General features: G+C 33.8%; 1 protein-coding gene across 1 annotated transcript in view; it reads right to left on the minus strand.

Moving 5' to 3' along the window:
* Pde3b (phosphodiesterase 3B) overlaps nt 1-14,659 on the minus strand; it is a 143,801-nt gene that overhangs the window by 32,256 nt on the left and 96,886 nt on the right. The window contains exons 4-6 of the mRNA XM_019206193.1: nt 13,715-13,963; nt 10,850-10,989; nt 9,773-9,879 (exon numbers count right to left, since the gene is read on the minus strand). Coding sequence (XP_019061738.1) covers nt 9,773-9,879; nt 10,850-10,989; nt 13,715-13,963 — 496 coding nt within the window. The remainder of the gene's footprint in view (nt 1-9,772; nt 9,880-10,849; nt 10,990-13,714; nt 13,964-14,659) is intronic.

The raw sequence follows: 14,659 nt of genomic DNA on the forward strand, positions 1-14,659 counted from the left end.
ATATATATATTCTTTAACTTTTGCCAGTGTGATGATAAACAGAAGTTCAATATGCTTTCTTGACGCTCCCTGGTGGTCTAGTGGTTAGGATTCGGCGCTCTCAATATGCTTTCTTTTATAACTTTCTAAGTATTACTACAAGTTAAGCACCTTTCACATGAATATATCATTACACAATCTCTCTTCTGAAGAATGCTTGTTCAAGTCATTTGCTCCTTTTAATATTAGATTCTTCGGCCAGGGATTTAGCTCAGTGGTTCCACTACCTGCCTTGCAAGAGCAAGGTCCCAAGTTAGATCCCCAGTACCAAAAAATAAATAAATATTGGATTGTTGTGCCAAACACACTTGAAAGATGTCTCTGATTCCTGCCCCTGATTTTGATGCTGGAGAGAATTATAACTTGCTTCTTATAAAGCATGATGGGTTATTACTCTCATAACTGTTTTAAATTATGGACTCCATCTTGCTAGCAAATCCACTTGAGGTTCTCCTTGCTGGATCCACAAAGCCTTAGTGAGGCAGACCATGTCACAAAGAATTGTGGGCAGGCTCTAGGAACTAAGGTGGCTGCCAGAAAATACCCATCAAGAAAGCAGAGCTGGGGCCTAGAGTGGTGATACACACCTGTAATCCCAGCACTTGAGAGGCTGAGAAAGAACTGTGAGTTCAAGGCCAGCCTGGGCCACACAATAAGTTCAAGACCAGCTTGGACTACAAAATGAAACCCTGTCTCAAAGCAGTTAAAAAGAAAGTGGGGGCAGAGTCATCAAGAACCCACAACTAAAGGAAATGAATTTTGATCAGAACTGAATAAATCTGGAAGGTGACAGACATAATTATATAGCCACATATTAATTATACAGCTTATAACACCTTAAGCAGAGGCCTGTAAGCTCTGTGAAGGCTCTTGATGCATAAAACTGCTATAGTTTTGGTAATCTGATATCCAGCCATAGAAAATTAATGTACTTGTCTACATTTTTTCCAATGATTTATTTATATAGCTGAATTCTAGTTCTTTCTCAGATGTTGCAAATATTTTTTTCAGTTCTCTTCATATGTTTTGTGGTAAAATTATTAATTTTACATGTTTATTCATCTAATCTCATATGGTGACTATTTTACGTCTGTAAAGTCTTTCCTTGCTCTCTCATAAAGTATAGCAGTACTATACACTTTTCATTAAATTTATCTCTAGGTAACTGATGGCTTTTGGGAGAGATATTGGGGATCAAACTCAGGACCTTGTGCTTGCAAGGCAGGTGCAGTGTCACTGAGCTAAATCTGCAGGCTGACTGATGGCTTTTAATAAACTGTATTTGTCTACAACTTGCCGATGTCCTGAGACTTTGAAGGAGAATGAGGTTAAGGAAAGTAGAATAATTAATCATGTAGAGTAAATTTTAAGACAGCTTAATACTCAGGCTGTGGTATGGGTACTGCTGATTACTTTCAGATAGATTTTCAGTGAGGACTAGAGGCAAAAGTCAGAACACAAAAATTTGAAAAAGTTAAATTTTGGCCCAGAAGGGATTATGTATAAAGTTGAGGCCAAAGTATGTATAGTGAAGAGATCAGTACCATTAAAAAGAAATGAAGTACTTTGTAAATGCACAAGAAGATGCTTTGAGGGCATCTCAGAAATTAGCAAGACCCCCAACCATCACCAGCAAAGGTACAAAAATATAAACCTTTAGCACTCTGTTCCTAAAGAGCCTGCTATAGAACTGGTTTCCCCAAGATTTATTTCACTGTGCTCAGCCATCCAAATAATCAGAGACTGCCACAGCCTGGTTAGTGCTCAAGCTGGAAGCAGCACATGGTGCTTGTTTTTCCAGCATGTACAATGTAAGAGCTGTAGGGTCAGGAAGGCTTCCACCGAGATTTCAAAGAAAAACTTGGGAGGCCAGGTAGAGTACCTAAGAGGGAAGTGTCTAAAGGTGTAGGCCTTCAGGTGGAGGCCAGAAATGTGGAACATCAGCCAAGGAAAGCTGTAGCCTGAGAGTGGAGCCAGCCCAAGAGAGAAGCCAATAGGGCTACAACCAGCAAGGCCATAGAAATTGAGCCACCTAAGTCCTCTGGGATTTACATCTCAGCATGTGCCCCAGGTGCTGAACATGGAGCCATAGGACTTAATGTTTATTTGTCTGCTGGGTTTCAGTCTTGTTTTGTCCAATTCTTTTCCAGTCCCCTTTTCAAAAAGGAATGCTTACTCTGTGTCACTGTACCTTGGGATGATACAACTTGGTTGGGTTTTTTTGTTTGTTTGGTTTGGTTTGGTTTTTGTTTTAAAGAGGTTCACATATAACAGTTTGCATGGCGTTTCAGAGGAGACACTGATTTAGAATTTTTGAAAAATGTTGAAACTGTTGAGACTGTGGAGGAGAGACTGTTGTATTTCCAGTTGTATACAGGATAGTTGAATTATGTTAGAATTATGAATCTGTTATTTATCTTTATTTGGAGATTAAGTGTGTTTTTAGGAAATATATTTGGACAGCAAGTTGATGAAACATGATATGTGGCAGGATGGTATGTCAATTCGATTGCTTTGCGGCCACCTGGCGGATTGGTGGCACACACTTCTGGATGTGTCTCAGTGGGACATGTGGAGGCAAGGACTTGGAGTCTACGCCTGGCCCTGCACCCCTTCCTGACACTGCTCCCCTGCTCTGCTTCCTGGTTATGAACTAAGCAGCTTTACTCTAAGCTTCTACCATGGAGTTTCTGCCTTGAAGCCATTAGACCATGGACTAAATCTCCTTAAAATGTGAGCAAAAATAAATCTTTGAGGATAGCAGTGGGGAATAGGTTTCACCATGTGAAATTTGGGGATGCACATTCAAAACATAGCAACAATGATATACTTTCTATAAAATGTCTATTCTAGATAGTTCATATACATATTCATACGGATTTTAGTCTTTTCTGACTGGCTTATTTCACTTTTTCATTATTCCTTTATGTTGTAACGTGTATTATTACTTCATTCTTCTACTGTGCCAAGTGATAGTCTATTGTATGGATAAGTAACACTTTGTTTAGCCATTCATTAGTTGGTAGGCATTTAGGTTGTTTATACTTTTGGGCCATTATTAATAATGCTGATGTGATTATCTATGTGCAAGTTTTGTTTCATTTCACTTAGTGTACCTGCTGGGTCATATGGTAAATCTAAGTTTAATGTTTTGACAAACTGCCAAAATGTTTTCCAAAGTAGCATTTTACTTTCCCACTGGGAATATATGCCTGTACCAATTTCTGAATATTTTTACCAAAATTTATTGTTGTCTGTCTTTTTATTAACTGACATCCTAGAGCAGTGATGGTGAACCTTCTACAGCTTTCAGTGATACAAACAAATGCTGTGGTATACATGCCGTAAGTTCGCCACTGCTGTCCTAGGGGATATAAAGTACTAATTCATTTGTGGTTTTGATTTACATTTCACTAATAACGAATGATGCTGAACATTTTTATGTTATAGGTTATGTATATCTTTTTTGAAGAATCATTTCAGATCTTTTGCCCATTATTTGATTGGCTCATTTTTATTACTGAGATTTCTTTATTCTTTTTTTTTTTTTTTTGGTACTGGGGATCGAACTTGGGAACGTGCGCTTGCAAGACAGGTGGCAGAACCACTGAGCTAAATCCCTGGCACCTGAGATTTCTTTATTCTAGACACAAGCCTATTTTAAATATATGATTTGCCAATATCTTCTCCCATCCTGTGAACTGTCTTTGCACTTACTTGTGTCTGTTGAAATATAAATTTTTTAATTTTGCTGAACTTCAGTTTACCAATACAACATTTTTCAATCAAGGACCACACTTTTGATATCATTTTTAAAGAAGGATTTACTAAAAAAATCAAAGTAACAAGTATTTTCTTGTTGGAAAACTTTTTTGTAATATGTACCATTTATTACATACATATATTTAAGGTCTAGAGTATGATAAGGTAGTAAGGTTTCTGTACATTGACTATTATAAATAATGCCGCAATGACTACGAGGGCATATATAGGGTACTGAATTCGTATCTTTTGGATATATATCCAGAAGAGGGATAATTCTAAACTTTTTGAGGAACCTTACAACTGTTTTCCATAATGGCTGCACCAATCTACATTCCCAAAAGAGCATAAAAATTCCTCATCTCCACAGCCTAACCAACACTTATCTTTTATGGCTTTAACTGCTATATCTGAACTTATAATGCACTTTTAAGTTAACTTTTTAGTATGGTAAGAGGTAGGATTCCAAATTAATTATTTTATACGTGTATATTCTCGCCTCCCAGCACTATTTGTTGAAAACACTATTCATTTCCCCAGTGAATTATCTTGGCATCCTTATTAGAAATAACTTGACCATAAATATAAAGGCTTATTTCTGAATATCATTTCTAGTCCACTGAATCAGAATATACTTATGGCAGTACCATATTCTCTTGATTGTCACAGCATAGTAAAATAGGAAGTGTGTCTTCCTATTTCTTTTTCTTTCTTATTAAAAAATTGTTGGGCCAGGGATTTAGCTCAGTGGTTCTGCTGCCTGCCTTGCAAGTGCAAGGTCCCCAGTTAGATCCTTGGTACAAAAAAAAAAAAAAAAAAAAAAAAAAATTGTTTTGTTATTCTGGGACCCTTGCACTTTCATTTAAACTTTAGGCTTCTACAAAGAAGCCAGCCTAAATTTTGTTAATGACTGTGTTGGATGGGAAATACTGCCATCTTAATAATCGTATGCTTTCTGACGCATGAACATGTAATGTCTTTTTTTTTTCTTTTTACTGAGTTTATTGGTACAATCTAGGTATACAATACAGTTGCATTCATCATTGGGATTCTGTACCTTTACATAATAGGTCTTGATTCTCATTTTCCCCCCTTGTCCCTGCCCTCCCTTCACCCCCTCCTCCCCTCCCCATTTACAAACACTTTATTTCCATTTTTCAGTTTCTCATATTTTTTCCTCTCCCTTATTACCTTTCCCCCACCATTCCCACTTTCCCTACACCTTTAGCCCTTTACTTCACTTGATCTTAGCCAAAAGGCTGAGAAGCGATTTTAGCCCTTTACTTCCTATTTCACATTATTAATTATCTCATTAGGATCCTGTGTACTTTTGTAGATTTTCATGCCAAAGAAACTATTCGGTATTTCAGTTAAAGAAATCTCTGTATGAACATTAAAAATAGGGAATCCTAAAATAAAACTAAAAAGGAAAGTAAAAGAGAAAAGGCAATGATGAAACATTAAAATAATACTTAATTCTGGAGATGAAAATGGTCCCTAAACATATTTAAATTGCTTCTCGCTCTTATAGTCTTATCTTATTCTTTTTTTCATTATTTAGAGAATACTTTATTAGTTTCTGTAATCAAACCCACATAGATATGACCTTACATATTTAGTATGATGTGTTACCCCTGTACACATGGAAAAAAAAATAAATTAACATTTCTAGACCAATATGGCTGTCAATTTCTGTACATTGCCAACTCAACACAGTAAATTGGGATGACTTTTTGCAAAATTGGCAGCACTGTTAAAGTTTCCCAAAATTCAATTTACATATATATATTTATATTTATATAAAAAAGACTAATAATAGCAATATGTAATGCATTGATAGCAGCAACAGCTTTTCCAGGTTCTGTAGTCATCTGAACAAAATTATAGACATTCAGCACATTCCATTAAAAAAAAAAGAAACAAAGAAAAGAATAATATCCAGAAAATAGCAAAGTTCTGTTGCTGTTGTGGTTCCTGGCACCATTTTTTTTATTGGCATCTTAATCATCATCTGGAAAGAGAACATTCTAGAGTAATATCATTAAATGTAGTTCTGATAAAGCACGGTCCCTACTATGTATCATAAAGCAAGTACAAGATATTTTACATTCATAGAGGTATGATACAGTACCGTCCTACATCAATAATACTAGAATCAGTTTTGGTTTGAAATTTACTTTGTCTGCAAATAAGATTGCTACCCCTGTTTTTTTCTGGGCTCCTGTCACATGGAGAATTGTTTTCTATCTTTTCACTTTCAGGCTATGGGCTTCTTTTTGCACTAGGTGTGTTTCTTGTATACAACATATTATTGGATTTTGCTTCTTATTCCATTTTGCCAGTCTATTTCTCTTGATTGGTGAGTTGAGGCCATTGACATTGCTGGTTATAACTGATATGTACTGACTTATTATTGACATGTTATTGGCCTTTTGTTGACTCTTTTTACTTTTTCACCTTCTCCTTTTAATTTCTTGCCTTGCCTATTTGATTTGCTCTGTTGGGCCTCATGGTGTTGTTGCCTTCATTGTCTTTTTCTAGGATCTTGTTTAGAATTGCTTGTAGTGCTGGTTTGGTATTCATGTAGTTTCTCAGGTGTTCTTTGTCGTGGAAGTGTCTTATTTCCCCATCCATTTTGAAAGAGAGTTTTGCTGGATACATCAGTCTAGGTTGGAGGTTGTTCTCTTTTAGTACTTGAAATATCTCATTCCAGGCTCTCCTTGCCCCAAGGGTTTGTGTTGAAAAGTCTGCTGTGATTCTGATGGGCTTTCCTTTGTATGTGATTTGTTTCTTTTCTCTTACTGCTTGTAGTATTTTGTTCTTCTGTTGGGTTTCTGGGATCTTGATTATTATATGTCTAGGTGTAGATTTTTTTTTATTGTAGCTAGTTGGGGTCCTATATGCCTCAGTTATCTGAATGTCAAATTCTTCCCCTCTGTTTGGGAAGTTTTCTGTCATTAATTCTGCAAACAGCTTTTTAAAGTCATTTGTATTTTCTCCTGCTACTTCATGTATTCCTATCAGTCTTATGTTATTCTTCTTTGCATCATCTAGGAGTTGTTGGATCGATTTCTCATGATCTCTTACTGTTTTTAAGAGACCTCTCTTTTCATGGTCACTGACTGCAATCTTATCTTCTATATCTGAGAGCCTATCTTCGCATTCTTTTATTCTGTTGCGTACACTTTCAATAGAGTGTTTAATCTCCTGGATATCTGTTTGAATCTGTTTTATGGATTCCATTTCTTTCCTATGTTGGGCGTTTATTTTTTCCATTTCTTTCTTATGCTGGGCCTTCATGGCTTCTATCATGGTCCTGAGCTCATCTATTTTTTTGTCAGTTTCTGCTCTAGAGTCTCGAATCACGACTTCCATTTTGCTCACTATCTCTGTGGTTATCTGGGAAATTATTTCTGTTTTGAATTTTTCTAGAGCCTGATCGATCTGTTTTGTTACTTCCTGTGCTTTGAGTTCAGGGTGTCCTGGTGGTTCACTATCGGCCTTTTCATCCTCATTTGCCCTACTGTTTGCCATTGGTGAACTGGAAGTCTGTCCTTGTGTCTTGCTTAAGTGTTTCCTCATTTTTATTTTTGTTGTCGGACTGTCCTTGGTTTAATCTCTGGATTAACATGTCATGTCTTTACATAGGTCTTCTTTAATCTTTTATCATGCTATTTTTTTTTTAGTCATCCTTTCATTTTTATTTTTCTTTACTTGGATTTTTTGGATTATTCAATATTTCTTATCATGCCATTCTGCCTCTTATATTAGCTTTTTAGTTATACCCTTTTCTATTATCCTTTTAATTGTAATCTTATACATTACACTATCCATCTTTAAAGCATTACTCTCTTCTAAATTAGAACTTTTTTTACTACTTTTCAATTACTACTAGTACTCCTCAACAAGTATAAGTCCATTTACCCGTCCCTACCCCTTATGCTATGCTACTGTTAATATATATGAGACTTCTGTATATATTATACAATGCTACAAGGCAGGCAATTATTTTTGTTGTTTTTATTTCCATATACTCACCCACCAATTTTGGATTACCAGTGTGTTTCACTTGTTCCTATAGTTCCATGCTTCAATCTGAATTATTTCCTCATACCTTTTTTCTGAATCTTACTAGCCAAAGGATGCTAGCAAGAAATTAGCTCACTTTTTGTTTTACCTTACAAAAAGTTTCGTTTTCCTAGTTTCTTATATGATTAGGTAAAGACTGTTTCCCAGATGAGTTACAACTGACAAAAATTGTATATATTCAAGGTGTACAACATGATGATGACTTGATTTACATATACTGTAGACTATAAAATGGTTATCAAATTAATCAAATTAACATATCCAGCACCACACTTTATCACAATTTTGAGTGTATGTCTGCATGTTGAGCACCTTGAAAAAAAATTTTTACTTCATTTTATTTTTGCAAAGATATGTTCACTGAAGAATTCTATGCTGGCAATGTTTATCCTTTCATTGTTTTAAATATGGCAATGTATAACCTTTGGCTTCTATAGTTGCTGCTGATAAGTCATGGTATTTATTATTGTTTCTTGGAAAGTAACATTTTTCTGGTTGCTTTTGAAAGTTTTCTCTTTATCTTTATAATTCATGGGTTTCACTGATATACCTAGATATTTTCTCAGTATTTAGTTGCTTGGGGTTCATTGAGCTTCTGTTGGCTATTTGATTTTCTTGTAGTTTTAGTAAGTTATTCAGTGTCATTTTACAATTCCATTTATATATATATATATTAAAACTTTCTCTTCCCTATGTGTCTTACATTTGTTTCTATTAGTTATGCATTAATTTCCCTCTCTCTGCTTCAGTTTTATTATTTTCTTTTTCTTTCTTCAGGTTCACTGTTTTTGTTTTCTGTTGTGTCCAATCTATCCTTAGACCATCCAACAACTTTTTAATTTAATGAAATTATTTCTCAGTTCTAAACTGCCCATCATTTCTTTTCTATGTGTTGCAGTTCTCTGTTCAAATTATCCATTCATTTTCCCCATTTTCCCTTCTATTTTTTAAAGCATCATTGTTATTTTAAGAGCTGCTAAAGACGGGTGTGTTGGTGCATGCCTGTAATCCCAGCACTTGGGAGGATGAGGCAGAAGGATTGCTGTGAGTTCGAGACCAGCTTGGGCTACATAGTGAGTTCCAGGTCAATCTCAACTACATAGTGAGACCCTGCCTCAAAAAACTAAAAAAAAAAAAAAGAGAGAGAGAGAGAGAGCTGCTAAATCCAACAGAAATATGTATATAGATCTCCTTTTGGGGCTTGTTTTTCTTGATCATAAATAAAATTTTTCTGTCTCTTGAAGTTTGTTTTACTGTAAAAGAATTTTGTGACTGTATATCTGGTATGTAATACCTCATATGAAAATATCCATACTCTCTATTTAAATGTTGTATTTGTAAAATATCCTTCCATCTAAAAAGTTCAGTATTTCATTATCTTTTTAAAAAATTCTACCAACATGACTTACGAGAACATAGGCAAGAATTGTTTCTTGTACTAAGATATTTTTTCTTGGCAAATACCATATTACAAAAGAACTCTTTCCCTGAGATTTTTCCCTTGTTCTCAATCTTTAACTGTTTAAATTAATAAAATAGTTCAGTATTTTACCTCTGAATTCTTTGTGCCTAACAAAGTACCTGGTACATTAGATATTCACAATGTATTTACTGAATGAATTATTAGCCAACTAAAACTGCCTATTCGTATTAACTTAAAATATATGAAATGGTATTCAAAATTAAGTATAAATGCAAAATGAAAAGAATTTATACTGCAATATATTTTGAGAGTACTATATTTAAATCATAAAGAATGATTTCTAAGCTAGATGCAATGGCACATGCATGTGCTGGGGCAGGATAATTCAGCCTGGATAAAATACAGAGATCCTGTATCTTAAAAAATAAATAAATATAATTTTAAAAAATGTTTTCTTACCAGCTCTTCTCAGACCTACATGGTGAGTCAGTGACACAGAAGATGACCTTTGCTTTGGAATTGTCAGAAGATTTGAACTAAAAGGCCCATTTAGATAGTATCCTTGACTGAAAGGAAAGTAAACAAAAATTATAACTATTTGATTATATTGCACATACAAGACATCATAAATTTTAACAGATAAATAGCTATGTTCCAATCCTGCCATCTATTGTTTCAACTGTGAAACTATACAGTTCAAACTAAATAAAGTATAGCACCTGACCAATAATAACAAAGTGTGGTTTAATTATCCATTGGAATTTGCATTAATTCCAATTTAATTAACAAAGATGAGTAATTAAAGAGAAGTATTAACCCACACAATAGCCCAGTATCTTTCCTGGCTTTCAGAAGACATGGTATTAAACCCTTTGTTATTAGAGAAAATGATATTTACCTTCAGAAAAATTTAGCTATTATATTTTGGCAGCCTTATTTAGTTGTAGTTTCTGATGGCTTTAATTTGTAGGATTAGTACTCTTTTATTCCAAGTAAATTCTCAATGAATTATAGAATATATTAGTAGTCTTGGCCTCTATTAAGAACAGGGTTGGAAGAGTCTTGTGACAACTGTGATTGAGTCCTGGGAACATGCTCGTCCTCCCACAAGTAAGTTTCTCTCTGCTGACCTTCCTTAGCATACTCTATACTAGGGTGGAGTCTGTCCCAGTACCCACATCCATCAATTTAAAAGCTGTCCCAGTACCCTGTCCTAAACTGATCCTCATTTCCTTAAAGTATCTCACTAATTCATGTTCCTAAGGTTCCAGCATGCTTTCTACCCAATCTACCTAAATTTTGAGGGCAAGCATATTAATTTCTTTTTAAAAGTCAGTTTCATGATTATACCTATTATTACTACTGATGTCCTATACCTAAAATACTTCAACCATTCTTTTCTTCAAATGGTTTTCTTAAAACTATTTCAAACTTTATTCACAGGGAAAAAAGGTGGATGCTTTAAGTTTCCTTGAAAGGCTCTGGGGAATGCTCATTTAGGTAGCACATATACTAAAAGGCTCTGGGGATTTTTACCTTGAAATGCCAAATTCTTGATGAGGCTTTTTGCCATTACTGCGTTCCCACCTTGAAGACTGCTCACTAGGTGACAATCCTGAAGTTCCTGAGCTCCTTCTCAGCTGTGCAGTTGGTAAACTATTCCTACTACTTAATCCCTGTTGAATAATTTAACAGTGGTTAAAACTGTCATCTTTTAATATACTGCACATCTAATAATGATGGCATATTAAAATATCAATACAAAATGTATTTTAGCATGTATAAGAGAAACTGAAAATTTCATTTTGGAAATGTGTTCATTTACTCCCAATTTTACTTTCTATGCTATTGTTCTACTTACCTTCCTCCTAGTAAATAATGATTTCTGAACTCCTTACGACTTAAACTAGATTTTTTTTTAACTTTTACGATTCATTTTTGCACATTTTACTCCTAGTTTCAAGAGAAAGTAACAACTGGAAATTTAAAAAGTGGATTTCAAAGACTGACCCTGAAAGTCAACTTCAGAGGACAAGCATAGGATCAGGGATGACCAGCCTTATAGCCTAATTTTTTAAAACATTTTTAGTATCTAATGGACCCAAGTGCTTAACCTGGAGAAACTATAGGATTATGAGTAACCCTCTGAATTAAACATTAATATTTTATCCTAATTTTTTAAAATATTCTAAATTAATCCAAACATTCAAATAAAAGGAATATTCCAACTTGACCATTGTGAATAGGTGTTTTGCTAAAATTTACATAAACTTCTGTTTCTTATGAATTTCCCCTATCAATAGAAACTGCAATAATCTCAGAGAGAAGTATATTATATCTCAGTTGTTCCAAGGATATTTTTGTAAAGGTCCATGGTTAGTCAATCCCTACAGTAAAAAAGTTGTTGCTGACTAAAATTTATGTTCATATACTCTTTCTTAGTTCTTAACACACATAACACACATATAAGATATTTATATTAAATTGTCTATTCTTATTCTCTTTTGTTGACAAAGGTTTTTCATAAATGCTATGGTTTTCTGAAGTAACATAAGGCTTTTTATGTGCTTTTCCAAGAGCAGAGACATTTAGACATAGAATTCTAATGAGTTTAAAAAACACAAAGAAAAAGAGAAAGAATTACTTTCAGGTTCTAATATGGCTTATTCGTATCAGCAGATTCCAGCACCCAAAGTAAACCTGATTAACTACAATGCTCAGGAAATGAGGTGTTCAGACATCCTGTTTAATCACTATTACATTTAAAATGTTTCTAAAACATACCAGTATGCTTTTCTACAGAGTACATGTAGTAACAACCATAACAGTGCTATCAATATTATTTTTATGATTAATATTTTTAAGAATTAACTATTTTCAACTACTATCATAAGTAACACATGTGAATGGAAAAATGCAAAGGGACAGCAACATATCAGATTAAATAAAGAATGAGAAATTAGATTCATTCATAGGAAAATGGATACATATTGAGGATATACTCCTAAGTGAAATAAATAAGTCACACGTGTAAATACTGAGTAGTTTCTCTGGTGTGAAAAACTATAATAGTACATAAGATCCTAATAAGATAAGTGACAATGTGAAATAGGAAGAAAAGGGCTAAAGGTGTAGGGAAAGTGGGAAGGGTAGGGGAAAGCTAATGAGGGAAAATAAAAAAATATGAGAAAATGAAAAAATGGAAATGGAGTGTTTGTAAATGGGAAGGGGAGGGGGTGAAGGGGGGGCAGGAAGAAGGGGAAAAAAATGAGAACCAAGACTTGTCATGTAAAGGTACAAGATCCCAATAGTGAATGTAACTACTGTATACCTAAATGTACCAATAAACTCAATGAAAAAAAAATCAGATTAACTCAAGAATATATCAGTTAATTTATTGATTTATTACTACTCTATCTATTTTGGATACATGTGTTTAACTTTTTTTCTGATAAGAGCACTAAAAAAAGTTGCCTAAGTGCAACTTTTGTAAAGAGGGTTCAGATGAATGCAAGCAGTACTATATAAACTATTTTAAAATAAAAGCATCACATAATGACCTCTGACTCAAATTGTGATCAATGATTTTCATTTGGGTTTTGTTAATTTTTCAACATTTCTAAACTCTCATATTGAGATCTGACAGACTAAAACTGATCAAAATTCTCCAAAATCTATTAATCTTTTTCTAAGTTCTATATGCACTATTACAGTTAACAAAATCAACTGAATTGAATTTCATTATCTCTTGATTAGTTTCCTTAGTTGTAGAATTAATTGAATTAGAATAATCCCTAAATGTTTCTAGTTTTAACACTGTATGATTTTACCTACTGCTAAAGCTATCAATAATAATTCAAATAAAACAATAACCTAAACAAAATTATACAATAATAAAGAGAAACTAATAGTACATCTAATGGTGGAAAAATCAGTCCTGACTGAGTTACAACACTCTCCAGTGAGTAAAAAGGGGTTGGGGGAACAGTGTTCAAAAAAATGTGAATCATTTTTAAATAATGTTATATAATGCATAATATGAATAGTATAATGATTTGTTCTTTGTTCAACAATTTCTAAATTGTAAAGAAAATAGATTAATGACATGATCTACTAGTTTTTTATACAAGCCTAAAATTAATTTGCTTGTTCTGCATTTAATAATAATAGTTGCATTCAAGTTGTAACTGCTAATTATAGCACTGTTATTTAAAAAATAAAAACTGAATACTCCCTGAGTTAGTTGAGTTTAACTGCCTATAAAGTCCCAAGCAGCTAAATATAAAAGAAGTTGATCCTTGAAAAGGAAACTCTATGCTATGTAACATTTAAAGGTGCAGTTTTAAGCAGAAAATATCATTAAATGTGATCAATAAAGCTGGATGATTATTGTATTTTAACCTTGTGAAGTTTTCGATCTCCTCTCTCAGCTGGATCTTCTATTTCAGAGCAGGGATAAAATCCAGGAAATGGTGTGAGAGGATTAATCTTTGGCCTACAGGAACCAGAAAAAGCACCCATCAAGCTGCTGACACTTCGTAGGGAAGAAATGACTTGTGGGGGAAGGCTTGGGTCCACCAGAAGGTCTGACACCATATTGCGAGCTTCACTTAGAACTGAAAGATCAATTCCATTTCCACCTCCAGAATTCTAGAAAAGTAAAAATAGTAAAATTATGTATTTGTTACACAAAAATCTTAACATTTAACTTTTTAAAATCAAAGTATATGTCATCATACATAAGTAATTTAATCCTAATATAAATTTCCTTTCATTTGGTCTGGCATACATGACATATATCAAGTGGAATAATTCTGATTTAAAATTTTCTATATATACTATAATACTGTAGATACTATATGCGTCTTTCTTTCTTTTGGTACCAGGGATCAAACTCGGGACCTTGCACTTGCGAGGCAGGCAGCAGAACCACTGAGCTAAATCCCCAGCCCATGCTTCTTTACTTTTATTAGCTTAGTTCATAGTTAATGGTATTCATTACCAACTTATTAACTTTAGTATTGAACTATATTTAAGATTATTATTTGGATATTTCATTAATTTAATGACTTCCTTTCCATTGTCAAAATTTTCTTTTAAATAAAACATCTCTTTCATTTACCTTACTTGTGCGACACCAGCATAGTGACAAGGGTTTGTAGCAAAACCTCTTGAGTTTGAAATCTAAATGCTAATCCTAATTCTGTGATCTGAACAACTTATATTAACACCTGAACATTTTAGCTTCTTCACTGTAAAATGTACTTCTTCAAGGGTTGATATAACAATTAAATCTAGTAATACCTGTAAAGTATAAAAGGCAGTGTGTAGTGCATATATTTAACA

Source organism: Fukomys damarensis, unplaced genomic scaffold (genome assembly GCF_012274545.1).
Source record: "Fukomys damarensis isolate Sample0158 unplaced genomic scaffold, DMR_v1.0_HiC HiC_scaffold_16, whole genome shotgun sequence".
Taxonomy (NCBI): domain Eukaryota; kingdom Metazoa; phylum Chordata; class Mammalia; order Rodentia; family Bathyergidae; genus Fukomys; species Fukomys damarensis.